The sequence below is a fragment of the Salmo salar genome, chromosome ssa23, assembly GCF_905237065.1.
Source record: "Salmo salar chromosome ssa23, Ssal_v3.1, whole genome shotgun sequence".
Classification (NCBI taxonomy): Eukaryota; Metazoa; Chordata; class Actinopteri; order Salmoniformes; family Salmonidae; genus Salmo; species Salmo salar.
This window is the reverse complement of record NC_059464.1, coordinates 8,842,325-8,870,011: the sequence shown is the minus strand read 5'-3', so window position 1 is coordinate 8,870,011 and position 27,687 is coordinate 8,842,325. Positions and strand designations below refer to the sequence as shown.

At 42.0% G+C, this 27,687-nt stretch overlaps 1 protein-coding gene across 16 annotated transcripts in view; it reads left to right on the top strand.

The window, feature by feature from the left end:
* Positions 1-27,687, top strand: part of LOC106584026 (dedicator of cytokinesis protein 7) — a 105,405-nt gene that overhangs the window by 4,074 nt on the left and 73,644 nt on the right. For all 16 annotated transcript variants that reach the window (XM_014168813.2, XM_014168812.2, XM_014168799.2 and 13 more), the window contains exons 2-13: positions 4,939-5,014; positions 11,569-11,744; positions 13,256-13,324; positions 13,495-13,624; positions 13,754-13,966; positions 17,708-17,793; positions 17,898-17,964; positions 18,414-18,563; positions 18,779-18,859; positions 19,028-19,190; positions 19,562-19,798; positions 27,217-27,379. In XM_014168813.2, coding sequence (XP_014024288.2) covers positions 4,939-5,014; positions 11,569-11,744; positions 13,256-13,324; positions 13,495-13,624; positions 13,754-13,966; positions 17,708-17,793; positions 17,898-17,964; positions 18,414-18,563; positions 18,779-18,859; positions 19,028-19,190; positions 19,562-19,798; positions 27,217-27,379 — 1,611 coding nt within the window. The remainder of the gene's footprint in view (positions 1-4,938; positions 5,015-11,568; positions 11,745-13,255; positions 13,325-13,494; positions 13,625-13,753; positions 13,967-17,707; positions 17,794-17,897; positions 17,965-18,413; positions 18,564-18,778; positions 18,860-19,027; positions 19,191-19,561; positions 19,799-27,216; positions 27,380-27,687) is intronic.

Genomic DNA, 27,687 nt, shown 5'->3' with positions numbered 1-27,687 from the left:
CAAAGGACCTTGTGAAGATGCTGGATGAAACAGGTACAAAAGTATTTGTATCCACAGTAAAACGAGTCCTATATCGACATAACCTGAAAGGCTGCTCAGCAAGGAAGAAGCCACTGCTCCAAAACCGCCATAAAAAAGCCAGACTACGGTTTGCAACTACACATGGGGACAAAGATCGTGCTTTTTGGAGAAATGTCCTCTGGTCTGATGAAACAAAAATAGAACTGTTTGGCCATAATGACCATCGTTATGTTTGGAGGAAAAAGGGGGAGGCTTGCAAGCTGAAGAATACCATCCCAACCGTGAAGCACGGGGGTGGCAGCATCATGTTGTGGGGGTGCTTTGCTGCAGGAGGGACTGGTGCACTTCACAAAATAGATGGCATCATGAGAGAGGAAAATTATGTGGATATATTGAAGCAACATCTCAAGACATCAGTCAGGACGTTAAAGCTTGGTTGCAAATGGGTCTTCCAAATAGACAATGATCCCAAGCATACTTCCAGAGTTGTGGCAAAATTGCTTAAGGACAACAAAGTCAAGGTATTGGAGTGGCCATCACAAAGCCCTGACCTCAATCCTATAGAAAATGTGTGGGCAGAACTGATTAAGCGTGTGCGAGCAAGGAGGCCTACAAACCTGACTCCCTTACACCAGCTCTGTCAGGAGGAATGGGCCAAAATTCACCCAACTTATTCTGGGAAGCTTGTGGAAGGCTACCCAAAACGTTTGACCCAAGTTAAACAATTTAAAGGCAATGCTACCAAATACTAATTGAGTGTATGTAAACTTCTGACCCACTGGGAATGTGATGAAATAAATAAAAGCTGAAATAAATCATTCTCTCTACTATTATTCTGACATTTCACAATCTAAAATAAAGTGGTGATCCTAACTGACCTAAGACAGGGAATTTTTACTTGGAATAAATGTCAGGAAATGTGAAAAACTGAGTTTAAATGTATTTGGCTAAGGTGTATGTGAACTTCCAACTTTAACTGTATATAATGTAGGTAGATGACATAATCACTGAGGCGAAGGTTCACCTTCTAACAGGACAACAACCTTAAGCACACAGCCAAGACATCGCAGGATTGGCTTCGGAACAAGTCTCTGAATGTCCTTGATTTGCCCGGACTTGAACCCGATCGAACATCTCTGGAGAAACTAGAAAATCGCTATGCAGCGACGCTCCCCATCCAACCTGACAGCTTGAGACGATCTGCAGAGAAGAATGGGAGAAAATGCCCAAATGCAGGTGTGCCAAGCTTGTAGCAACATACCCAAGAAGACTCGAGGCTATAATCGCAGCCAAAGGGTCTGAATAATTATGGAAATGTGATATTACTTAACTATATATATTTTTATTTCTTTATTTGCCATTATGGGGTATTGTGTGTAGATTGATAGGGGGAAGCAATTTAATCAATTTCAGAATAAGGCTGTAACGTAACAAAATGTGGAAAAAGTCTGAATACTTTCTGAATGCACTATGTGCATAATGGATTATGGTCATTGTAGTAAAATACCATATTTTATGTGCTAAACTGTAGATTATTGGCCTGTTGGAAACTACAACTCCCTACTACATCACACAGTTCAGGCTGAATCTGATTTATCTCTAGAGAAACTGTAATGTGCGCATTGAGTTCACTGAAAAAACACAAACAAAATGGAATTCAAATAACTGAACCGACAGGTCAATTAGTTGTTTGAAAACCGAAAAATAACCGACATTTCTGTTAATCAGTTAGCGCTAGTATTGACTCGGGTGTGAATAATTATGTAAATGAGATTTCTGTATTTTATTTTCAGTAAATTTGCAAAAATGTGAAACACTTTGTCATTATGGGGTGTTGCGTGTAGATGAGACATTTTTTATATTTAATCCATTTTGAATTTAGGCTGAAACACAACCAAATGAGGAATCAGTCAATGGGTATGAGTACTTTCTGAAGGCACTGTAGGTATTACAGACGGTTAGGTAGAGGTTGAAAATGTCAGTGAAGACACTTGCCAGCTGATCAGCGTATGCTCCGAGATGGCGCTGCAGTAGATAGTGGCCATTCTACGCTGATCTTAATTTCTTTTGTACATAATATTTCCTTTGACCGAAAACGGCTTCTGGACATCAGAACAGCGATCACTAACTTTGATTTGGATGAATATTTCTACTTCAACGATTCGGCAGCTCTAGACGTTCTGCTTACTCCGGACTAGGCCCAGTCTGGCCAGGGACCAGGCCACAGCAGGGACCATAATGGTGTCAGAGGGAACCGTAAGGCCTCCAGCTTGGTCATGGCCAGGAAGAGCGAGTCCTCAGGGACCATAATAGTAATGTTTGGCCCACAACAGAACTGCTTCCCTATTTTATTTTTTTTCTGTTGTGTGATATACAGCAGTGTCAGAGGGAACCGTAAGGCCACCACCAGGGTCAGGGAGAGAGAGCCCTCAGTCCACAGCATTTTCATTATTTTTATTTAACTACAGTGAGGGGAAAAAAGTATTTGATCCCCTGCTGATTTTGTACGTTTGCCCACTGACAAAGAAAGGATCAGTCTATCATTTTAATGGTAGGTTTATTTGAACAGTGAGAGACAGAATAACAACAACAAATTATAAATTGATTTGCATTTTAATGAGGGAAATAAGTATTTGACCCCCTCTCAATCAGAAAGATTTCTGGCTCCCAGGTGTCTTTTATACAGGTAACAAGCTTAGATTAGGAGCACACTCTTAAAGGGAGTGCTCCTAATCTCTGCTTGTTACCTGTATAAAAGACACCTGTCCACAGAAGCATTCAATCAATCAGATTCCAAACTCTCCACCATGGCCAAGAATAAAGAGCTCTCCAAGGATGTCAGGGACAAGATTGTAGACCTACACAAGGCTGGAATGGGCTACAAGACAATCGCCAAGCAGCTTGGTGAGAAGGTGACAACAGTTGGTGCGATTATTCGCAAACGGAAGAAACACAAAAGAACTGTCAATCTCCCTCGGCCTGGGGCTCCATGCAAGATCTCACCTCGTGGAGTTGCAATGATCATGAGAACGGTGAGGAATCAGCCCAGAACTACACGGGAGGATCTTGTCAATGATCTCAAGGCAGCTGGGACCATAGTCACCAAGAAAACAATTGGTAACACACTACGCCATGAAGGACTGAAATACTGCAGCACCCGTAAGGTCCCCCTGCTCAAGAAAGCACATATACATGCCCGTTTGAAGTTTGCCAATGAACATCTGAATGATTCAGAGGACAACTGGTGAAAGTGTTGTGGTCAGATGAGACCAAAATGGAGCTCTTTGGCATCAACTCAACTCGCACTTTGGAGGAGGAGGAATGCTGCCTATGACCCCAAGATCACCATCCCCACCGTCAAACATGGAGGTGGAAACATTATGCTTTGGGGGTGTTGGACAGGGCCATGTACCGTCAAATCTTGGGTGAGAACCTCCTTCCCTCAGCCAGGGCATTGAAAATGGGTCGTGGATGGGTATTCCAGCATGACAATGACCCAAAACACACGGCCAAGGCAACAAAGGAGTTGCTCAAGAAGAAGCAGATTAAGGTCCTAGAGTGGCCTAGACAGTCTCCAGACCTTAATCCCATAGAAAATCTGTGGAGGGAGCTGAAGGTTCGAGTTGCCAAACGTCAGCCTCAACCTTAATGACTTGGAGAAGATCTGCAAAGAGGAGTGGGACAAAATCCCTCCTGAGATGTGTGCAAACCTGGTGGCCAACTACAAGAAACATCTGACCTCTGTGATTGCCAACAAGGGTTTTGCCACCAAGTACTAAGTCATGTTTTGCAGAGGGGTCAAATACTTATTTCCCTCATTAAAATGCAAATCAATTTATAACATTTTTGACATGTGTTTTTCTGGATTTTTTGTTGTTATTCTGTCTCTCACTGTTCAAATAAACATACCATTAAAATTATAGACTGATCATTTCTTTGTCAGTGGGCAAACGTACAAAATCAGCAGGGGATCAAATCATTTTTTCCCTCACTGTAGGAAAGCCAGTTGGAAACACTGGGCGAATTGTGCCCTACCCTATGGGATTCCCAATCATGGCCGGTTGTTATAGCCAGGAAACGAACCAGGGTGTCTTGTGACGCTGCTAGCACTGAGATGCAGTGCCTTAGACCGCTGCGCCACTCGGGAGCCCTTATAGCAAGGACCATAATATATAATAATGTTTTGCCCACTACAGAACACCTACCCTTGACTATACTGTACCTGTCCTTCAGAGTGACCAGACTACTGCTGTAAATTAACTGGCCTTATCTGTTAAGTTATTATGCCTTCCCTGCCATTTTCCACTTTTCCAACGTGTGTGTGTGTGTGTGTGTGTGTGTGTGTGTGTGTGTGTGACATCTTTGACTGTAAGCAACTATATAATATTTATTTTGGGAAAGAAGTATGTTCAATAGGAAACCGATTTTAGCAGGTCCGCAACTTCATCATGGTACGCAAAGACACAGATTTCCAAGTGTGTCATCATACAAAAACGTATGTCTTATTAGTTTTTGAAGTTACAAGCGTGAAACCTTGAACATAGACTGCGGACACCCTGTGGAAGCCATATTAATTGCATCCAGGGAGCTATTTTACAATGTGCTTTCTCTTGCATTTTCTAAGAGGATGGTCTCTATCTCCAAAAAAAAAAAGTTGGTTTTTCTTTGGATTTTCTCCTACCATATCTATTGTGTTATATTCTCCTACATTATTTGAACATTTCTACAAACTTCAAAGTGTTTTCTTTCCAATGGTACCAATTATATGCATATCCTGGCTTCAGGGCCTGAGCTACAGGCAGTTTACTTTGGGCACGTCATTCAGGCGGAAATGGCGAAAAAAGGGGCCTAGCCCTAAGAAGTTGTTTAATGGTTTGATATTCACTGCTAAGCTTCTCTCTCCTCACCTCCCTGCAGGACTGTAGCAGCTGAGGTGAGAAAGCAGATTGCTGGTCAGTATGGGGGCTCCCCACAGCTCCTCAAGAACCTCAACGTGAGTGCCGCCGCAAGCAACACCGTAGGCTTCTAACCACAATGCATCTTGGTGTTTTTGCAGAGGGAGAGGTAGAGGTACATGGACAGAGGGGGAAGGGTTTGAGTGTATCAGCTAACAATTAACAGGTCCATTCTTCACATCCTCTCACCCCTACGGTGTGGTCAGTGATAGCACTGCCTTGCTCCACTCACCAGTAATGAATGAGTAGGTGTGTCTAATCTCTTGACCTATACATGCATACATACAGCTAGCTAGCTGGTTGAGAGAATACCAAGAGTGTGCAAAGCTGTCATCAAGGCAAAGTGTGGTTACTTAAAATATTTATTTTAATACTTTGTTGGTTACTACATGATTCCATATGTGTTATTTCAAAGTTTTGATGTCTTCACAATTATTCTACAATGTATGACTGCTAAATATATGACTGCTAAATGAATGACTGCTACTCTACACACATGGCGGCACGTGTACAACACGAGGCTCGGCGTCTACCCAGATTTAGCAAATTAGCAGTAATTTACTTAACCTGTTAGGGCTAGGGGGCAGTATTGACACGGCTGGATAAAAAACGTACCCGATTTAATCTGGTTACTACTCCTGCCCAGTAACTAGAATATGCATATAATTATTGGCTTTGGATAGAAAACACTCCAAAGTTTCTAAAACTGTTTGAATGGTGTCTGTGAGTATAACAGAACTCAAATGGCAGGTCAAAACCTGAGAAGATTCTGTACAGGAAGTACCCTGTCTGACCATTTCTTGGCCTTCTTTGCCATCTCTATCCATTACAAAGGATCTCTGCTGTTACGTGACACTTCCTACGGCTCACATGGGCTCTCAGAAGGCAGCAAAAAGCTGAATCGTGGCTTTGCAGGCTCTGGCTGAAAAAAAGTAGCGCGTTTGGTTAGTGGCTGGTTACAGTACTGTGAGACTCAGGCTCGTGCCCGCGTCGACAGAATGCTTTGTTTTCTTTCCTCTGTTTACCTAAAAGGAGATTCCCGGTTGGAATATTATCGCTTTTTTACGAGAAAAATGGCATAAAAATGGATTTTAAACAGCGGTTGACATGCTTCGAAGTACGGTAATGGAATATTTAGAATTTTTTTGTCACGAATTGCGCCATGCTCGCGACCCTGATTTACCATTTCGGATAGTGTCTGGAATGCACAAACAAAACGCCACTATTCGGATATAACGATGGATTATTTTGGACCAAACCAACATTTGTTATTGAAGTAGCAGTCCTGGGAGTGCATTCTGATGAAGACAACAAAGGGTAATCAAACTTTTGTTATAGTAAATTGGAGTTTGGTCAGGGCTAAACTTGGTCGGTGTCTAAATGGCTAGCCGTGATGGCTGGGCTATCTACTGAGAATATTGCTTTCACCGAAAAGCTATTTTAAAATCGGACACCTCGATTGCACAAAGGAGTTCTGTATCTATAATTCTTAAAATAATTATGTTTTTTGTTAACGTTTATCGTGAGTAATTTTGTAAATTCATCGGAGGTTTGCGGGGGTATGCTAGTTCTGAACGTCACATGCTAATGTAAAACAGCTGTTTTTTGATATAAATATGAACTTGATTGAACAAAACATGCATGTATTGTATAACATAATGTCCTAGGGTTGTCATCTGATGAGGATCATCAAAGGTTAGTGCTGCATTTAGCTGTCTTCTGGGTTTTTGTGACATTATATGCTAGCTTGAAAAATGGGTGTCTGATTATTTCTGGCTGGGTACTCTGCTGACATAATCTAATGTTTTGCTTTCGTTGTAAAGCCTTTTTGAAATCGGACAGTGTGGTTAGATTAACGAGAGTCTTGTCTTTAAAATGCTGTAAAATAGTCATATGTTTGAGAAATTGAAGTAATAGCATTTCTAAGGTATTTGAAAATCGCGCCACTGGATTAGACTGGCTGTTGCGTAGGTGGGACGAATTCGTCCCGCCTAGCCCAGAGAGGTTAATTACATTTACATGATTAGTTGAATCACGTAATAATAATTACAGAGAATTGATTTGATAAAATAAGTCTTCAATTTATTGATGCCAAAGACACGACACCGACAAAGCTATTGGGCTAGAGGGGCGCGACGTCTTCAGGGCTGATCGTACTGCAGAAGACTCTGGTAAGACCAGAGGAGGTGGTCTGTGCATTTATGTAAACAAAGCATGGTGTACAGACAGTAACATAACCGGGAGTCACTGCTCAACCAGTCTAGAGTACCTGATGATTAGGTGTAGACCTTTCTACTTGCCTCGGGAGCTTACATCCATTGTTGTTACTGCAGCCTATATACCTCCGGATGCTAATGTTAAACTAGCAATGAAAGACCTGCAGGTTGCTATTAGCAAACAGAAAACTGCACATCCTGATGGTGCTTTTATTGTTGCAGGGGATTTTAACCACTCAAATCTGAACTGTTTTTTTCCCCCAAATTCCACCAAAATGTCTCCTGGCCCACTAGAGACAATACAGTAGACCACATGTATACAAACATTCCGGAGGCTTACAAAGGCATTCCTTTCCCCCACCTGGGACTGTCTGATCACCTTTCACTGTTCCTACTTCCCAAGTATTTACCCCTCATTAAACCTGTGAAACCATCAGTCGGGACAGTCAAAGTGTTGCCAGAGGTGTCAGACCCATTACTACAGCACCAGTTTCAACACACAGACTGGAGATTGTTTGCCACTCAGCCCACCCTTGACTCCCATACAGACAATGAAACATGTGTTTCTTCCATTGTTGATGCGGATGTAATCCAGAATGTCACCACCCATAAACTAATAAAGACCTTCCCCAACCAGAAGCTTTGGATGAACAGAGAGGTCTGACTACTGCTAAAGGCACGCGACGCTGCTTTCACATCCGGCGAAGTCCTGTCTTAGACAACTTCACCTCCTCAACCCTGAACCTGAACACCGGTGTGCCACAGGGCTGCTTGCTGAGCCCCCTCCTGTACTCTTCACCTACGACTGTGTTCCTGTTCACTGTTCCAACACCATCGTCAAGTTCGCAGATGACACCACAGTGGTAGGCCTGATCAGTGACAATGACGAGTCAGCCTACAGGAAGGAGGTCAAGCACCTGGATGCATGGTGTGCTGACAACAACTTGGTCTTCAATGCAAAGGTAACCAAGGAGCTCATTGTGGATTTACCGGAAGTCTAAAAGCTGCAGCCACGCCCCAGTTCTCAGTGATGGCACTGAGGTGGAGCGTGTGCCCAGCTTCAAATTCTTGGGTGTCTACATCTCCGAGGACCTTTCCTGGACCCTCAACACCTTCAACCCTGGTCAAAAAGGCGCCGCAGCGCCTGTACTTTTTGAGGAGGCTGAAGAAGGCCCGCCTGTCTCCCAAGATCCTGGTGAAGTTTTACCGCTGCGCGGTCGAGAGCATTCTGACTAACTGCGCCACAATGTGGTTTGGCGGATGCTCCGTGGCTGACCGGAAGGCCTTGCAATGGGTGGTGAAAACTGCCCAGCACATCACTGGTGCCCAGCTCCCTGCCATTGTACACCTCCAGCGCAAGCGGTGTCTGCGTAGGGCACCCAGCATCATCAGGGACCCTTCACATCCATGCTACAAGCTGTGTGCCCTCCACCATCAGGCAGGTGGCACAGGTCTCTACGTTCCCGCACTAGCAGGCTTAAGAACAGTTTCGTTCCAGCTACTGTAACCCTGCTGAACTTTGACACGGTACTAGCCATGTCCACCCGCCCACCGCTTAGTACTGCCTCTCAGGGACCTTGTTGCACTACTCTCTTTGCACTCTTCTCTTTATTACCCCCCCCCCAATTGGAGTAAACTAATGGACAATATCACTTAGGCTTCTACTTCCAGCTTTTACGGACATGGTATATTTTACATAAGTTATCTTTTGTTTGTTTTTAGTCCCATCCTTCAGCTACCCTCAACCCCTCCCATCTATCTACGACGACCATCCAGTTTAATTTCTATTTGCCATATATTTCAACTGTGTTGTTTCACAAAAGTTCTGAACCTATATGCATTTTACAGACACCGTGTATTTATCTTGTTTTTTTTGTTATTTTTAGTCCCACCCTTCAGCTCCCCTCAACCCCTCCCATCTATCGCTGAACACCATCCAGTTGATTTCTATTTGCCATATATTTTTCAATTGTGCTATGATGTTTCACAGAAGGTCTGAAGCTTTCGATTCTCATAGTTTTTACAAATTGTAAATAAAGAAACATTTTTTAAGTATTATTGATCGACTGACTCTGACTTTTCAAATCACCCAGCAGTGCTATATGCACAGTTAACTCCAGGTAAATGTTGCAATTCTTCATCCATTCCTGAACCTATGTCAAAAATCAATCTGCAAAGCTTGGATTGTTGTATCTCCCATATATTTAACATTCTGTTGGTTGAAAGAATTTTGTATAATAATTTTAATTGAAAAACTCAGTTTTGAATCTGGTGTCGTTTTGTGTATCAGTATATAAACCATGTTCAATGGAAACGGTACATCGAAATCTCTTCCCGACTACACCGAACAAAAATATTAATGCAACACGTAAAGTGTTAGTCCCATCTTTCATGAGCTGAAATAAAAATCCCAGAAATTGTCCGTACACACAACTAATTTCTCTCAAATTTTAACCTTCCTGTTAGTGAGCATTTCTCCTTTTCCAAGAAAATCCATCCCCCTGACAGGTGTGGCATATCAATAAGCTGATTAAACCGCATGATCATGGGTGACATCTGCTGATGTAAAAAGGGCATTATTAATACATTTGATTTGATTACACAGGTGCACCTTGTGCTGGGGACAATTTAAAGACCACTTTTAAAATGTGCAGTTTTGTCACACAACACAAGGCCACAGATGTCTCAGGCTTTGAGGCTTGCATGCAATTGGCACACTGACTGCCTGAATGTCCACCAGAGCTGTTGCCAGATAATTGAATGTTAATTTCTCAACCATAAGCTGCCGCCAACGTCACTTTAGAGAATTTGGCAGTACGTCCAACCGACCTTAAAAACGCAGACCACATGTAACCACACCAGCCCAGGACCTCCACATCCGGCCCAAAAATCGACCCCTGTGGTACACCTTTTACACATACTGAACAAAAATATAAACGCAACATGGAACAATTTTAAAAGATTTTATTAAGTTACAGTTCATATTTCAGGAAATCAGTCAATTGAAATACATTCATTAGGCCCTAATCTATGGATTTGACATGACTGGGAATACAGATATGCATCTGTTGGTAACGGATACCTTAAAAAATAAAATAGGGCATTGATCAGAAAACCAGTCGGTATCTTATATGACCACCATTTGCCTCATGAAGCGCGACACATCTCCTTTGCATAGAGTTGATCAGGTTGTTGATTGTGGCCAGTGGAATGTTCTCCCACTCCTCTTCAATGGCTGTGACACAACTGAACATTTTAGTTGCCTTTTATTTTCCACAGTACAAGGTGCACCTGTGTAATGATCATGCTGTTTAATCAGCTTCTTGATATGCGACACCTGTCAGGTGGATGGATTATTTTGGTGAATGAGGAATGCTCAGTTACGGGGATATAAACAAATGTGTTTACAAAATTTGAGAGAAACCTTTTGTGTGTATGGAACATATCTGGTATCTTTTATTTCAGCTCATGAAACATGGGACCAACACTTTACATGTTGCGTTTCTATTTTTGTTCAGTATATTTTGCAATCTGTATGGCACAGCTGTCAATTATTTTTGTCCTTAAATGAAACTGGTAGACTTTTTCATTTATCACAATTTTCTTTAACCAATTTTGGTCTTTAATGCAGCGCTGACAGACAAGTTCCTAACTTTCTCCCCCTTCCACTCCTTTTTTAAGATACTTGGTTATAATTTTGCATAGAGCAGATATGTCCATATATTTCTGTTAGCTGCATGTGGGATAACTCCACCAGTCCTATTTCTGATATAATTTAAGGTTATACAGTTTTCCAAATTTGTTTTTATCAACTAGTATATTTGAGTTGAACCATTATTTGTTGTAATATTTGTTCTGCCTTGTTGTGGATTAAACTGAAATTGCAACAGACTTTCTGTGGCTTGTTTTAAAATAGTGATATTTAGAAAATGTCATTTAAAAAAGAGAGGTTGTAATCGAAATAAAGTTTTTAAAAAAGCCATTCTTGAACAGGTGCTATACATTTATTAAATAAAAAGCTTACCTTGACTTGGAAGAGTTTTTGAATGTTGGATAACCATAGCCAGCTAGCTGACAATAGCATCCCTCTCTGTGTGAGCTGGGTTTGAGTGGACTATACTAGCAAACTAGCTAAGCTAGTTAAGTAAGTAAAAATTGAAAGTTATTAAAAAACAATACTACGAAATAAAGCTAGCTCGCTCTCCTCTCTCGCTTCTCCTTAATTTTTGAAGAAATTTCTTGAATGGTTCAACTTTTTTGGGGATGATTTCTGGCGGCTAACCCAGTTAGGTAGGCCTTCGGGTAGGCCTTTTTCATATATATTCTCAGATTTTTTTGTATTCACTCTAACAAAGCCTCTCCTCTCTGTTTTCCAGGTGCTTCTCACAGAGGCAGTGGAGCCAGTGGATTTTGAGGAGTACCTCAGCACTCACCCACCTATCATCGAGTCGGGCCCCCTGAGGGACCTGATCGAGTTCCCCCCAGACGACATCGAGGTGGTCTGCACCCCCAGAGAGTGTCGCACAGTGGGACAGGCCGTGCCTGAGGAAGGGTAGGTGCTGGACTGGGACAATACTGACTGGCTGGGTTAGAGTTGGTCCTGAGGAACTCAATCAATACAACTTAATTTCAAGCCTTTTTTATATCAAGTTATCAAAAAGGGCTTTACCGTAGACCCCCCCCCCAAAAAAAGCCCCAAACAGTAGGAGCTGAGTCTGTATTATCAGCTGAGACATTATCAGATTCCTCTAGGCCTACATCAGGTCTAACTCAGTTGCAGCAAACAGGATGCATCTCCTCATTTTAACACAATTGCACCAATTGATTTACCAAATGAATAAAGCAAATAACTGTTCTGGTTTTGACGTCCGGTAAATCTATTTTTGGTTGCAAGCACCCTTTTTAATGGGTTACAGAAGAAAATGTAGAGTTAAGAACGTACTCGTCCTTTACCGACCTTAATGGGTATTGCCTCCCCACTTTTTAAAGTGATCGGTTGTTTTCAGACACCAGCTGTTGCCATTCCTGGATTTCGTGAAGGGTCCGATGAGGGCCACCCCTAACATTTAAATTGTTAGGGAGAAGATTTAGGTTATTCTTACTCATATCTGTGTCATACAGTATGCAGATTTTAATATTTGTAAAGATACTGACACACACACACACATTCTATAATATTGAACTTTTCTTTGGTCAAATAAAGCAACCATTACAAAACAACTTATCAGGGCAAAATTTGAGTTGGGACACTTACCGATCATGTGCCATGGTGAAACAACTTTGATGGGCTTCAGCTCCGGCGCCACAGTCTTCGCCCTCTCAAACTTCTGGCATGCTAGACAGGGTACTGAGCTTTTAAGCAAAAAGTGACATTCATTAAAATTATAATAATTTCAGATATAATAGAACGTGATTGATAAACAAAAGGTTATTTCACTTGCCCAGCTGTCCTTCACCTTGACAATTCCCCGTCAGAAGAAGAGAACAGTAGGTTGATTTTGGCAATCATGCGTTTCACTCCGAAATGGCCAGCATACATCTTGGTCAGCACGGCCTCCTTCTGCTCCTTAGTAAAAAAATCCCCCTCCTGTGTGGCTGGCCATCCTTCCCCTTTAGGTACATATGATTGCCTAACAAGTTGGATGAGAAGAGTTGTTGAAATACTCGAGTCTAAGTACATTTGCACTGCTGTCTTTCTCTCTCTGTTTCTCTCTCCATCACTGTCTTCCTCTCTCACTTTCATCCTTTCTCACATTCTTCTGTCTGTCTGGCGAAGACACCTAGTTAAGGGCATTTGGAATTACCATTACTTTTTGACAGGGGGGACACTTTTTGTCATGACAGGGCCTCTAAAATGTTCTCTAAACGGGCCGATCTCGCCACCTGCCACGCCCACCACCTAAGCCCCTTTTTGAACTAGAAACCCCCCAGAAATATCTAATCAGTAATAGCTCTATTAACTACGCTTCCCTCTGCAACATATGAACGTTAAAGCTCACTGAACACATCTGGTGTTGAGGATGAGACTTTGACTGTAACGTGCGGTATCTCTTTGCCTTCCAGGCACAATGACGCCCACGTCAGAGACTGTGTCAGGTCCTACACTGAGGACTGGGCCGTTGTCAACAGAAGGTAAGGCTCCTCTCTTATTATTTAGGGAGTGTGTCCTTTGTATAAAACCTATTCATTACATCTTAACACCCACATTTTAACCCTTATTTTACACATTTTTACAATTACACCTGGCAGCTAGTTATTTATTACACCTCAACACTCGCATTCTGGTCTACTTATTTCAACAGATACCATAAGCTTGGTACTGGGTTTAACCCTAACACCCTGGACAAGCAGAAGGAGAGGCAGAAAGGCCTGCCCAAACAGGTGTTTGAGGCTGATGAGATGCCAGACGTTAGCGCTTATCAGGACGACCAGGTAACCCATAGCAATGGGGCAGTCGACTAGGTAACCCATAGCAACAGGGCGGTCATCTTACGCTTTCAATATTTTTATAGTGTGTGTGTATATAGGCCCTCTCTAACCTGTGTGTTTGTCCTATCCCAGGATGACCTGAAGCGTAGGTCCATATCCATAGACGACACTCCGCGTGGCAGCTGGGCCTGCAGTATCTTTGACCTGAAGAACTCTGTCCCCGACGCCCTCCTGCCCCATTTGCTGGACCGAGCCCCCAACGAGGAGATCGACCGCCACAATGAGGAGCACCGCAAGTCCAACCGCCATCGCGAGCTCTTCGCCCTGCATCCCGCCCTCGAAGAGGTTAGGACAGAGGCGTACACACACTGCTGCATTTCTCCATAGAGACTGGAGTGCCTTTTGACGTGTCTGGCCAGCGTTTGCTTCGCCAGGATCTTGTGCATGTCTGTCTCCTCACATTAATGTGTATCGTCAGCCATGATCAGGGTTGCCATGTCCTGCCGTTTTCCCGCAAATTGGGATAATTTGAAAATGATGTGGCAGGTGAAAATGTATTGGTTGCGTGTTTTTGGGCAACTTTTAAATTCCAGTGTGGCCTCCTTGGCAATTTAAAAAATATATATATTTCACTGTGACCTGCTGCTAACTATCAGGCAGTGAGGCAGCGTGTTGCTGAGTGAGTGAGGTGTGGAAGTAAAGGGCCAGAGCGGTGTCTGTGTGTTGACACTGCGCGCTGCAAGCAGACAGCTGAGTCACGTGAGTGAGAGGAGACAGAGCAGCAGGTGTCCACGTCGTGATAACTTTTTACCAGTTGTGGGTAGGCTATTTAGATTATCATTATGGAGACACACCTATTTCCAACCCTTTTCCCATAAAACATATTAACGCGTTAGAACGGATGCGCGTCAAGAATTAACGGCCATTAGACTTTAGGCGCTGTAGAGCGCATTAGATAAATTCGCTTGAAGGTGGTTTAAACTGCATTATAAACTGGGTGGTTCGAGCCCTGATTGCTGATTGGCTGACAGCCATGGTATATCAGACCGTATACCAAGGGTATGACGTAACATTTATTTTTACTGCTAATTATGTTGGTAACCAGCTTATAATAGCAATAAGGCACCTCGGGGGTTTGTGGTATATGGCCAATATACCACAGCTAAGTGCTGTGTCAAGACACTCCGCGATGCGTCGTGTGTAAGAACAGCTCTTAGCCGTGGTATATTGGCCATATACCACACCCCCTCATGCCTTATTGCTTAATGCGAGTGGGAATTTCAAATGGAAGTTATAGAACTAACTCGCGTTCTTCTGTTATGGACAGAAGATTAGCCATCTATCTTTTGGCCATTAATTAGCCTATTAATTTCTATGCCTATGTAGGCTACTGTAGTCTGCTGTTTTATACAATAAATATCACTGGAGTCATTGCAAATGAATTTGTGTCACTTGTGTAGCCTTCCTGGAGCTGTCAAATGGATTTATTAACTGTTGGAAAAAGTAGGGTACCAATGTCATACTTGAGTAAAAGTGAACGTCACCATTAATAAGAAAGTGAAAGTCACCCATTAAAATACTACTTGAGTAAAATTATTTGGTTTTAAATATACTTAAGTATCAAAAGTAAAAGTGTATATACAATTTCAAATTCCTTATATTAAGCAAATCGGATGGCACCATTTATTGTATTTATTTATGCATAGCCAGGGTTTATCTCCAACACTCAGACATAATTTACAAATGAAGTGTGTATGTTTAGTGAGTCCACCAGGTCAGAGGCAGTAGGGATGACCAGGGATGTTCTGTTGATAATTGTGTGAATTGGACCATTTTCCTGTCCTGCTAAACATTCCAAATATAACAAGTACTTTTGGGTGTCAGGGAAAATGTATGGAGTAAAAAGCACATTACATTCCTAAAGAAAATAGTAAAGTAAAAATATAATCAGTAAAGTACAGATACCCCCCCAACAACTACTTCAGTATTTTTACTTAAGTACTTTAAACCGCTGGATTTAATAAATAGGCTATATTATAACTGTGTGTTGTAGCCTTGTGTTATAATGCAATTATTAATGGCCATGTTTAGTTAATGAAATTAGAAGTTAGAACTGTGACCATGATCACAAATGATATCGCAATTGCTGATCAGCTGTTTAAAAAAAAATGGATAGTGGATCCATGCATGTGAAGCCCCTAAATAAGATTTGGTGTAACCAATTACCTTCAGAAGTCACATAGTTAGATTGCACACAGGTGGATTTTAAGTGTCACATGATCTGTCACATGATCTCAGTATATATACACCTGTTCTGAAAGGCCCCAGAGTCTGCAACACCACCAAGCAAGCGGCACCATGAAGACCAAGGAGCTCTCCAAACAAGTCAGGGAGAAGTACAGATCAGGGTTGGGTTGTAAAAAAAATATATCTGAAACTTTGAACATCCCACAAAGCACCATTTAAATCCATTATTAAAAAATGTTAAGAATATGGCACCACAACAAACCTGCCAAGAGAGGGTTGCTCACCAAAACTCACGGACCAGGCAAGGAGGGCATTAATCAGAGAGGCAACAAAGAGACCAAAGATAACCCTGAAGGAGCTGCAAAGCTCCACAGCGGAGATTGGAGTATCAGTCCATAGGACCACTTTAAGCCATACACTCCACAGAGCTGAGCTTTACGGAAGAGTGGCCAGAAAAAAGCCATTGCTTAAAGAAAAAATAAGCGAACACGTCTGGTGTTTGCCAAAAGGCACATGGGAGACTCCCCAAATATATGGAAGAAGGTACTCTGGTCAGATGAGACTAAAATGGAGCTTTCTGGCCATCAAGGAAAACGCTATGTCTGGCGCAAACCCAACACCTCTCATCAACCCGAGAACACCATCCCCATGTTTTTCATCAGCAGGGACTGGGTAACTGGTCAGAATTTAAGGAATGATGGATGGCGTGAAATACAGGGAAATTCTTGAAGGAAACCTGTTTGTCTTCCAGAGATTTGAGACTGGGACGGAGGTCCACCTTCCAGCAGGACAATGACCCTAAGCATACTGCCGAAGCAACACTCGAGTGGTTTAATGGGAAACATATAAATGTCTTGGAATGATCTAGTCAAAGCCCAGACATCAATCCAATTGAGAATCTGTGGTAGGACTTAGATTGCTGTACACCTGCGTAACCCATCCAACTTGAAGGAGCTGGAGCAGTTTTGCCTTGAAGAAAATCCCAGTGGCTAGATGTGCCAAGCTTATAGAGACACCCCAAGAAACTTGCAGCTGTAATTGCTGCAAAAGGTGGCTCTGCAAAGTATTGACTTTGGGGGGGGGTTTAACAATAAAAAAATATATTTTGCATCTTCAAAGTGGTAGGCATGTTGTGTAAATGAAATGATACAAACCCCCCCAAAATCCATTTTAATTCCAGTTTGTAAGACAACAAAATAGGAAAAATGCCGAAGGGTGAATACATTAGCAAGCCACTGTATCAGGGGCTATAGCTTGCATCTAGCTATCCAAACCATGGCAAAGTTTAATTACAATCATGAACTCAGATTTTTGTCAGTAGGCCTAGCCTAATTCTATTGATTGACAAGTAAATCTAATTGGCCATAATAACGGCACAATTGCCAGAAAATAATTTAACAGCAAATTATAATTTCTCTTGCTACATATTAAAATTATTTTATTAGTTCACAATAATTATTTTGATGGAAAACCACATTTTTCTTAGGTCATTAGAAGTTAAGTCGATATTCCTTAATTCGCTCAAAAACGTTAAACTACACTCTCGCCGCTGAAAAAAAATGGGGTAGTTTTCAGGCCTTGTGGGCAGGTTTTGAGTAGTCATTGGCCTAGAAATTTTAGCTAGACCTGGCAACCCTGTCTGCTAACGCTGTCACATCACCTGGCTTTTTAAAGCGACGAAAATTCACGGAGTAGACGCTACTGGTTTCACACAAGTGTGAAACTACGTTTCCTCAGATAGTGTTTATACACCGCATATTCCAATACATAATGTACCATACAAAAACGTATGTTCATGTTTTTCTTCTTCTTCTTATTATATATTCTCTGCGTCCTCAGGAGGAACCCATAGAGCGCCACTGTGTGCCTGACATCCCTAAGGAGCACTTTGGCCAGAGGTTACTCGTCAAGTGCTTGTCCTTGAAGTAAGTGGGGGAACACACCGACAGAACTTTTAAAAAGCATTTTAGCTGCACTCTTTTTAACTGCCTTCTGCTTTCTACTGACCCAATCCTTTTTCCCCTTCAAGGTTTGAGATCGAAATCGAGCCCATATTCGCCAGTTTGGCCTTATACGATGTCAAGGAAAAGAAAAAGGTAAGCTGTTATGTTTTCCTCAATGCCACTCGGCCTTGAGTTGTTGGGTCAGTCTCTGAGAAATCATTAAAAGTGGTTGGAGTCCAACATGAACAAGATGACTGGGCTATAAAAGTTTACATATGAGACCTGTTATCATTGTATGAATGCTCTTTAAGTCATACCATGTATCTGTATGAGTAACACTCAATCGTTGCTCATACGCATCAAACGTTAGAGCTAAGCGGTAACCAATTTAAAATAAAGTACCTCCAAGCCCCTCTTCCATGCTCAGTCAATTTACAGTGAACAAATATTTCAGAGTTTTTAGAAACTTCAATGTTGTCAGATTAAGTATTGGTAATGGATTGAGAAATACGTTGCACTAACCGATATCAATATCAGACTAGTGTCCTGTCTTTTTACACTGTTTATTCCATTCAAAATATCATGTCTCTCTCCCTCATCAGATATCAGAGAACTTCTTATTCGACCTGAACTCGGAGCAGACTAAAGGGATGCTGCGCTCCCACAACCAGACAGCAGCCATCTCCACCCTGGCCCGCTCAGCCATCTTCTCCATCACATACCCCTCCCAGGACGTCTTCCTCGTCATACAGGTCAGCGTCACGCACATTTCTAGAGTTGCAAAATTCCCTAAATGTAAAAAAAAAATCAGAAGGGAATAAGATGTAAGTAAATCATCCGACAGGGATTTCTGAAAAACCAGGGAATTTTTGCAATGTAAACTTAATCACTTCCTGTACATTGGATCTGCCGATCTGTATGTGAGTAGTGACTGATAACTTCCTTCATGTGTGTTGGCTGTCACCAGCTGGAGAAGGTGTTGCAGCAGGGAGATATAGGAGAGTGTGCAGAGCCCTACGTGGTCTTCAAAGAGTCCGACACAGCCAAGGTAAGAGCGTTCTTAAAAAAAAAAAAACATTCAAATAAGCAACAGACTCAAAGTGATGGTAATCTTTTCATAGATTAGGTAAGTTATGATGTTTATGGGTAGATTCAGTGGTGTAGATCACCGAACAGATGGAGGAAATGTATTGATTGTTTCTCCTTCCATATATAGAACAAAGAGAAGTTGGACAAGTTGCGTAGCCAGTCGGAGCAGTTCTGCACACGTCTGGGTCGGTACCGAATGCCCTTCGCCTGGACAGCCATCCACCTGATGAACATTGTGAACAGCGCTGGTAGCCTGGAGAGAGAGACTGAGCTAGAGATGGGACTTCCAGGTCAGAACGCACAATAAAGTTGTACAGAGTTGAATTGATTACCACAGAGGATGGCCAGTTCTTCCTGGATGTCAGTGTCAGCTGAGAACAGAACAGGGCCGTGCAGATTGTCTATATGAGTCATCGGGTGGACATTAGTCATACTGGGGGTAAGGTTGCTGATGGAGAGGTTTCATACTGGGGGTGGGGACTCAGGGAACACATCTAGGCCGCTTTTCATCAATTGTTAACTTTATTATCATATGAAATTAAACATATCATTGAATATAGAGAGTAGAGGCTGGTCTATATGAATACCTTTGACCTTGTGATGTAATGATGATTCTGTAACTCTGACTACCCTGGCTGTGGCTTTCTGTTGCCCCCCCCAGAGAGGAAAGGGTCATGGTCAGAGAGGAGGAACTCGAGCATTGCGGGCCGGCGCTCCCTGGAGAGGACCACCAGTGGAGACGAGTCATGTAGCCTGAGCAGCTTCAGACCTGCTACCCTCACCGTCACCAACTTCTTTAAACAGGAGGGGGACAGGTTGAGTGATGAGGACCTGTATAAGTTTTTAGCTGACATGAGGAGGCCGTCTTCTGTACTGAGGAGACTGAGACCCATCACAGGTACAGTAACACCACCACCATCAGCACTACTCACTGCGTCAATAAACACAATCTTTTGAATTAAATCACCATATTAATCCATTAACTAGAAAAGGACCTTTACTGAAGTAAATGTGGTGTGCTTGCTAGTCTAGAGGTATTTATGGTTTTGAAATAGTATTACTCGTGGTAGTGACAGCAGTAGTAATGGTAGTATTGATGTCACTTGTTAAATAGACTTCAATCAGTGTAGATGAAGAGGAGGAAGGTTTTTTTTAAGCCTTGAGACAATTGAGACATGGATTGTGTGCCATTGAGGGTGAATGTGCAAGACAAAAGATGAAGTGCCTTTGTACGTGGGTATGGTAGTAAGTGCCAGGCGCACCGGTTTGAGTGTGTCAAGAACTGAAATGCAGCTGGGTTTTTCACGCTCAACAGTATCCAGTGTGTATCAAGAATGTTCCACCACCCAAAGGACATCCAGCCAACTTGACACAACTGTGGGAAGCATTGGAGTCAACATGGGCCAGCATCCCCTCGAACACACTACCCTGGCGTTACAAGCGTCATGCTCTACCAACTGAGCTACAACCAGTTTAAAAGCTGTGGCAAATCCAAATACTTCCCCTTCAAGCGTTGGAGAATTTATTTACATTTACAAATGGCACAGTTCTAAGCAATGTTGTATCTTTCCCATTTCATGCCAACCCGTGTCTATTTTATATAGAGGGTTACCTACTGATCATAGCATGTTTGTGTTGGAAACCGATCTGAAAACCCACAGCTGTGGCCTTGGACTGTTTCATGTAAATGTTGAAAATGGATCTTCTTGTAATTCTGGCTTCTCAAACCAACACAGACATTTTAGATAATAATTGAGACTTAGTTTTTAAAAATTGTGCCAGACTCTGATGTCTCTGAATGGATCCAATGTTTACAGAGCTGGAAGAGGTCGGGGTGTAGCGATATTCATAAAGAACATCTTGAAATTTGCTGTGTGTATTACCACCTCTGTCCCCAAACGATTTGAATGTCTTGTCCTAAATGTGGGCCTTTAATAATTCCCAACTAACGTTAGTGAGAGTTTATCGCCCTCCCAATTGCTCTTAGACAGCAAGACATAATCTTGCTAACTGCTAATCTGAATTATTAATATTGGGTGATCTTAACCTGGATTGGTTGATGCCGGTATCAGATGGACTGAAAGATATTTGTACTGTGCTAAACTTAACTGATAACTAAACCAACCCGCCCCAACTTAAAACACCTTGAAAAATCAACTATTTTAGATATCATTCTGACCAACACCCTTTGTAAGTATACAGCCAATGGAATTTTTGCTAACAAGCTCAGTGACCGTTGTCCCATTGCCTACATGTGACATATCAAGCTACTTAAATAACGTTCACGCATTATTACAAAGATACATTTTAGAACTTTCACTTATCAACATTTCCTGTTTGTCCTGGACGTTGTATGATTGGGTGGGTGGGTCCTCTCTCTGATTCAGATCAGGCCCTTAAATGTTTTCTCTCTCTGTTTAACTCTGTTGCAGATAAGCATGCCCCATATACACTGCTCAAAAAAATAAAGGGAACACTTTAACAACACAATGTAACTCCAAGTCAATCACACTTCTGTGAAATCAAACTGTCCACTTAGGAAGCAACACTGATTGACAATAAATTTCACATGCTGTTGTGCAAATGGGATAGACAACAGATGGAAATTATAGGCAATTAGCAAGACACCCCCAATAAAGGAATGGTTCTGCTTCCTATGCTTCCTGGCTGATGTTTTGGTCACTTTTGAATGCTGGTGGTGCTTTCACTCTAGTGGTAGCATGAGACGGAGTCTACCACCCACACAAGTGGCTCAGGTAGTGCATCTCATCCAGGATGGCACATCAATGCGAGCTGTGGCAAGAAGGTTTGCTGTGTCTGTCAGCGTAGTGTCCAGAGCATGGAGGCGCTACCAGGAGACAGGCCAGTACATCAGGAGACGTGGAGGAGGCCGTAGGAGGGCAACAACCCAGCAGCAGGACCGCTACCTCCGCCTTTGTGCAAGGAGGAGCAGCCTGCCAGAGCCCTGCAAAATGACCTCCAGCAGGCCACAAATGTGCATGTGTCTGCTCAAACGGTCAGAAACAGACTCCATGAGGGTGGTATGAGGGCCCGACGTCCACAGGTGGGGGTTGTGCTTACAGCCCAACACCGTGCAGGACGTTTGGCATTTGCCAGAGAACACCAAGATTGGCAAATTCGCCACTGGCGCCCTGTGCTCTTCACAGATGAAAGCAGGTTCACACTGAGCACGTGACAGACGTGACAGAGTCTGGAGACGCCGTGGAGAACGTTCTGCTGCCTGCAACATCCTCCAGCATGACCGGTTTGGTGGTGGGTCAGTCATGGTGTGGGGTGGCATTTCTTTGGGCGGCCGCACAGCCCTCCATGTGCTCGCCAGAGGTAGCCTGACTGCCATTAGGTACCGAGATGAGATCCTCAGACCCCTTGTGAGGCCATATCCTGGTGGGGTTGGCCCTGGGTTCCTGCAAGAGGAAGGCATTGATGCTATGGACTGGCCCGCCCGTTCCCCAGACCTGAATCCAATTGAGCACATCTGGGACATGATGTCTCGTTCCATCCACCAACGCCACGTTGCACCACAGACTGTCCAGGAGTTGGCGGATGCTTTAGGCCAGGTCTGGGAGGAGATCCATCAGGAGACCATCCGCCACCTCATCAGGAGCATGCCCAGGCGTTGTAGGGAGGTCATACAGGCACGTGGAGGCCACACACACTGCTGAGCCTCATTTTGACTTGTTTTAAGGACATTACATCAAAGTTGGATCAGCCTGTAGTGTGGTTTTCCACTTTCATTTTGAGTGTGACTCCAAATCCAGCCCTCCATGGGTTGATAAATTGGATTTCCATTGATTTATTTTTGTGATTTTGTTGTCAGCACATTCAACTATGTAAAGAAAATAGTATTTAATAAGATTATTTCATTCATTCAGATCTAGGATGTGTTATTTTAGTGTTCCCTTTATTTTTTTGAGCAGTGTACATGATTAAGGGTAAAGTAAAGATCTAACCCATGGTTCATGTATGAATTGTCCCCAAAAAATTGGATTGGGTGGTCTCCAGATTTTCATAGTTTCTGTACCGTAGCGGGTTATATGGCATGACCGGAAGTGCACACAAGGTGTCGCAATTTTAACAACAAAGAAATAGAAACAATAATATTTATTTTATTACATTTTTACGTACAAAGTAATTTATGCAACAGGGATCTTGATGCAGGAGGTGATTGAATGTCTCTGCTGTAACCAAGAAGCTTGATCTTGACATCTAACCACTTAGCTAGCAAGTTAGCAAACCAAATGCATAGCTAGAGCTGAATTTAATTTGACACATCTTAGATTTCTTATTGTTATACTTAGTTAGTTATAAGCAGTAGTGTCGCATGCACCCCCCAAAACAATATTCATTATTTGTAGTGGTGAGAATCCAACAAAATGTCACGTAGGGCCCCCAAAAGTCTAGTGCCGGCTTTATATGGATGTGGGTACGCTGACCCGCGTGCCACTGTGGCCCATCATGATGAGTTCAGGTTTTGTGTGGCCCCCACCCCCATCAAGGGGCGGCAGGGTAGCCTAGTGGTTAGAGCGTTGGGCCAGTAACCGAAAGGTTTCTAGATCGAATCCTCGAGCTGACAAGGTAAAAATCTGTCGTTCTGCCCCTGAACAAGGCAGTTAACCCACTGTTCCTAGTCCGTCATTGTAAATAAGAATTTGTTCTTAATTTACTTGCCTAGTTAAATAAAGGTAAAAAAATAAATAATAATAATTCTAAGTTACACATCCCTGCTCTAGAGGGAGTCCTTTATTCACCTCTAAACAGATAGCAAATCCACAATAGATGATTCACTTGATAATTTTTTACTGTAGCTTTCTGCCTCCCTCATTGTAGAACCATTTTTTAAAATTTAAATACATTTTACAACCAAGGCATGAGGTCGATTGAATTATACTTAGAGCTCCGAGACAGGATTGTGTCGAGTCACAGATCTGGGGAAGGGTACCAAAAAATGTCTGCAGCATTGAAGGTCCCCAATAACACACATACCTTTGACTATTGGATGTTCTAATAGGTACTTTAGTATTGCCAGCCTAATCTCGGGAGTTGATAGGCTTGAAGTCCTAAACAGCGCAATGCTTGAAGCATTGCGAAGAGCTGCTGGCAAACGCAGTAAAGTGCTGTTTGAATGAATGCTTACGAGCCTGCTGCTGCCTCCCGCCGCTCAGTCAGACTGCTCTATCAAATATCAAATCATAGACTTAATTATAATATAATAAACACACAGAAATACGAGCCTTAGGTCATCAATATGGTCAAATCCGGACACTATCATTTCGAAAACAAAATGTTTATTCATTCAGTGAAATACGGAACCGTTCCGTAATTTATCTAACGGGTGGCATCCCTAAGTCTAAATATTGCTGTTACATTGCACAACCTTCAATGTTATGTCATAATTACGTAAAATTCTAGCAAATTAGTTCGCAACGAGCCAGGCGGCCCGAACTCCTGCATATACCCTGACTCTGTTCCACAGAACGCAAGAGAAGTGACACAATTTTCCTAGTTAAAAGAAATTCATGTTAGCAGGAAATATTAACTAAATATGCCTAATTTTTCAGAATAAAAGCCTGAAACAATGTCTAAAGACTTCACATCTAGTGGAAGCCATAGGGAACGCAATCTGGGTCATGTCCCTTTATATGGTGGATAGGCTTTCAATGGAAAAACACCCATTTCAAAATAATGGCACTTCCTGGATGGATTTTCCTCAGGTTTTCGCCTGCCATATCAGTTCTGTTATACTCACAGACATTATTTTAACAGTTTGGAAACTTTAGAGTGTTTTCTATCCATATCTACCATATATGCATATCCTAGCTTCTGGGCCTGAGTAAAAGGCAGTTTACTTTGGGCACGATTTTCATCCGGATGTCAAAATACTGCCCCCTAGCCCAAAGAGGTTAAAATAAATTCATGTTAGCAGGCAATATTGACTAAATATGCAGGTTTAAAAGTATATAGTTGTGTATTGATTTTAAGAAAGGCGTTGATGTTTATGGTTAGGTACACATTGGTGCAACGACAGTGGTTTCTTTCGCGAATGTGCTTGTTAAATCACCCGTTTGGCGAGGTAGGCTGTGATTCAATGATAAATTAACAGGCACCGCATCGATTATATGCAACGCAGGACAAGCTAGATAAACTAGTAATATCATCAACCATGTGTAGTTAACTAGTGATTATGATAGATTGATTGTTTTTTATAAGATACGTTTAATGCTAGCTAGCACCTAACCTTGGCTCCTTGCTGCACTCGCATAACAGGTAGTCGGCCTGCCACGCAGTCTCCTCGTGGAGTGCAATGTAATCGGCCATGATCGGTATCCAAAAATGCCGATTTACCGATTGTTATGAAAACTTGAAATCGTCCCTAATTAATCGGCCATTCCAATTAATCGGTTGACCTCTCGTTTTAACGCCCCACCCACGTTTGGAATCATTTACAATCCTCATTACGTCTTGAATCACTGGTGCCAATAGGGCCGTTTGGAACGCTGATAAGGAATGAATTCACTGAGTGTTCTGGTTGATTGTAATCATTTATTTGTGTTGTAATGTATCTAGGAGTATTTTGTGTTGTTGCTGTTTTATTGCATTATAATGTTGAATTGTTTGTTCTCATTGCACCATTTGAGAATGAGACACTGGTCTCAATTGGGTTCCCCTGAATAAATAGAAGTTAAATAAAAAAATACAAGTTATAATTTAAATGGTATCAAAAAGCTGTATGCAACCTATTCCAGACTGCGCTTGAAATTTTGAATGGTGTTTCTATCTTAAACGGTGGAAGACTGGTTACGACCGGAATGTTTCCTGTCGAAGTCTATGGCCATTGAAATGCATTGGGATTTATGAAAATATGGTTGTAGTGTGAAAAGTGTAAGTAGTATCAAAAAGCATTCTGACCAGTGCCAATCTGCAATTTTTTTTGTTATTTTGGTGTTGGTAGCTTTTACAGTTTTTACAGTTTTAGTGCTAGAGTTTCCAGCGCAATAATGATGATAATATTAACCGTTTTTAAAGTTGTTCTTTGCTTTCAGCAAGCACATCTAATTACTTACATCAGGCTTTTTCAAAGTCTGATACAGTGGGCCTCCCGTCAGAGAAAATCAGGAAAAATATATTCTATTAATTTCTCAAATACAGTAGTTTCAATACAACTTTTGGAGAACAACTTTTTATTTATGGACACTGTCCTGATTGAAGGCATTAATCCTGAGACCCCAGAAAAAAGTAGCTTTTTATTTATCTGACTTTCCAGTCTTTATATTTAGCCTCACAATTAAGTGTTTTACCATTTTATTTTCAGGACAGCCAGGTCTACAAGCGGAACACAAAACAATTTGACATAAAAAGTTACATGAGTTTTATTGACAAATGTCAAATTATATGTTTTTCCAAAGCAAAAACCTGATAATGAATTTATGTGTACAGAAATGTTTACTTACAGATATTGTTTGCTCAGTGGAAATTAATATCCAACTAGTCAGTGACAACTGTTTGGTGTTTGACAGCAACTATGTGAGCTTATTACAGTATTATAGACCCCGCCCCTGGCCCCTTTGTGATTTGCCCTTGTCTCACAAACACTGCTCTAGCTCAGCCCCCATTAATCACAGACTAATGGTTGTATCAATGGATGCAGAACAAATAGACAAATCCAATGGCACAACACAGAAGTCTGTGTTTTTAAAGGGGTTAGAAGTCCAGAACACGCTGGCGTCACAGTGGGCTTGTTGGAGTTAAACCATGCTCTGCACAACTTCATGAACATGCAACTGACCTATTAAAAACGAAATCAATAAAAGTGCTTTCAGGATATCCAAGTAATTTATTATTTAATCTGAAAATAATATTTTGGTTTCTGTTACAAAGTATGTCTGGCATTTTTAAAATGCCGCTGCCCCTTTAAGAGTTTGATTGTGCCTAAACCATGCTACAAACTGGTTGTATATGCGTTTTTTTTATGATGCCATGTGCACAATTCTAGGAGTTGAGAAGTAAATGTGGTATCACTGGAAAGCTTGACACCCTCTTTTAAAAAAAAATGTATGCATCAAATCTGCTTTAAAAGGTGTGTTTTCCCTGCGATGTTATTCGAGAAGAGAATACAGTTTGACTTTCCTTTCACACCTCCACTAAAACTCTCTGGCGCCCCACACTTTGAAAACCTCTGACTTACATATAACTTCCAGTGAGAGAGCACCACTGCCATATCAGTCCATTAGGCTTAGATATTCGTTGAGGTCTAGAGCTCTGTGTGTGATGTTGTTTACCCTGTCTTGTTCCCTCCAGCCCAGCTGAAGATTGACATCTCGCCGGCCCCAGAGAACCCCCACTACTGCTTGACCCCTGACCTCCAGCAGGTCAAGCCCTACCCAGACAGCAGGGTCCGCCCCACCAGGGAGATACTGGAGTTCCCACCCAAGGACGTCTACGTACCAAACACCACCTACAGGTAATGAAACAATACCACTTACTGTACATTACTTAGCTAGCATTACCCAACACCACCTACAGGTAATGAAACAATACCACTTACAGTGCATTCGGAAAGTATTTATTTTCTACTTTTTTCCCACATTTTGTTACGTTATAGCCTTATTCTAAAATGGATTAACAAAATGTTTTTGCTCGTTAATCTCCACACAATACCCCGTAATGACAAAGCAAAAACGTGTATTTAAAATGAAAAACAAACTTTATTTACATAATGAATACTTATGTAAATGTTATTTCATTTTTAGTTTTTTTTATACATTTTGA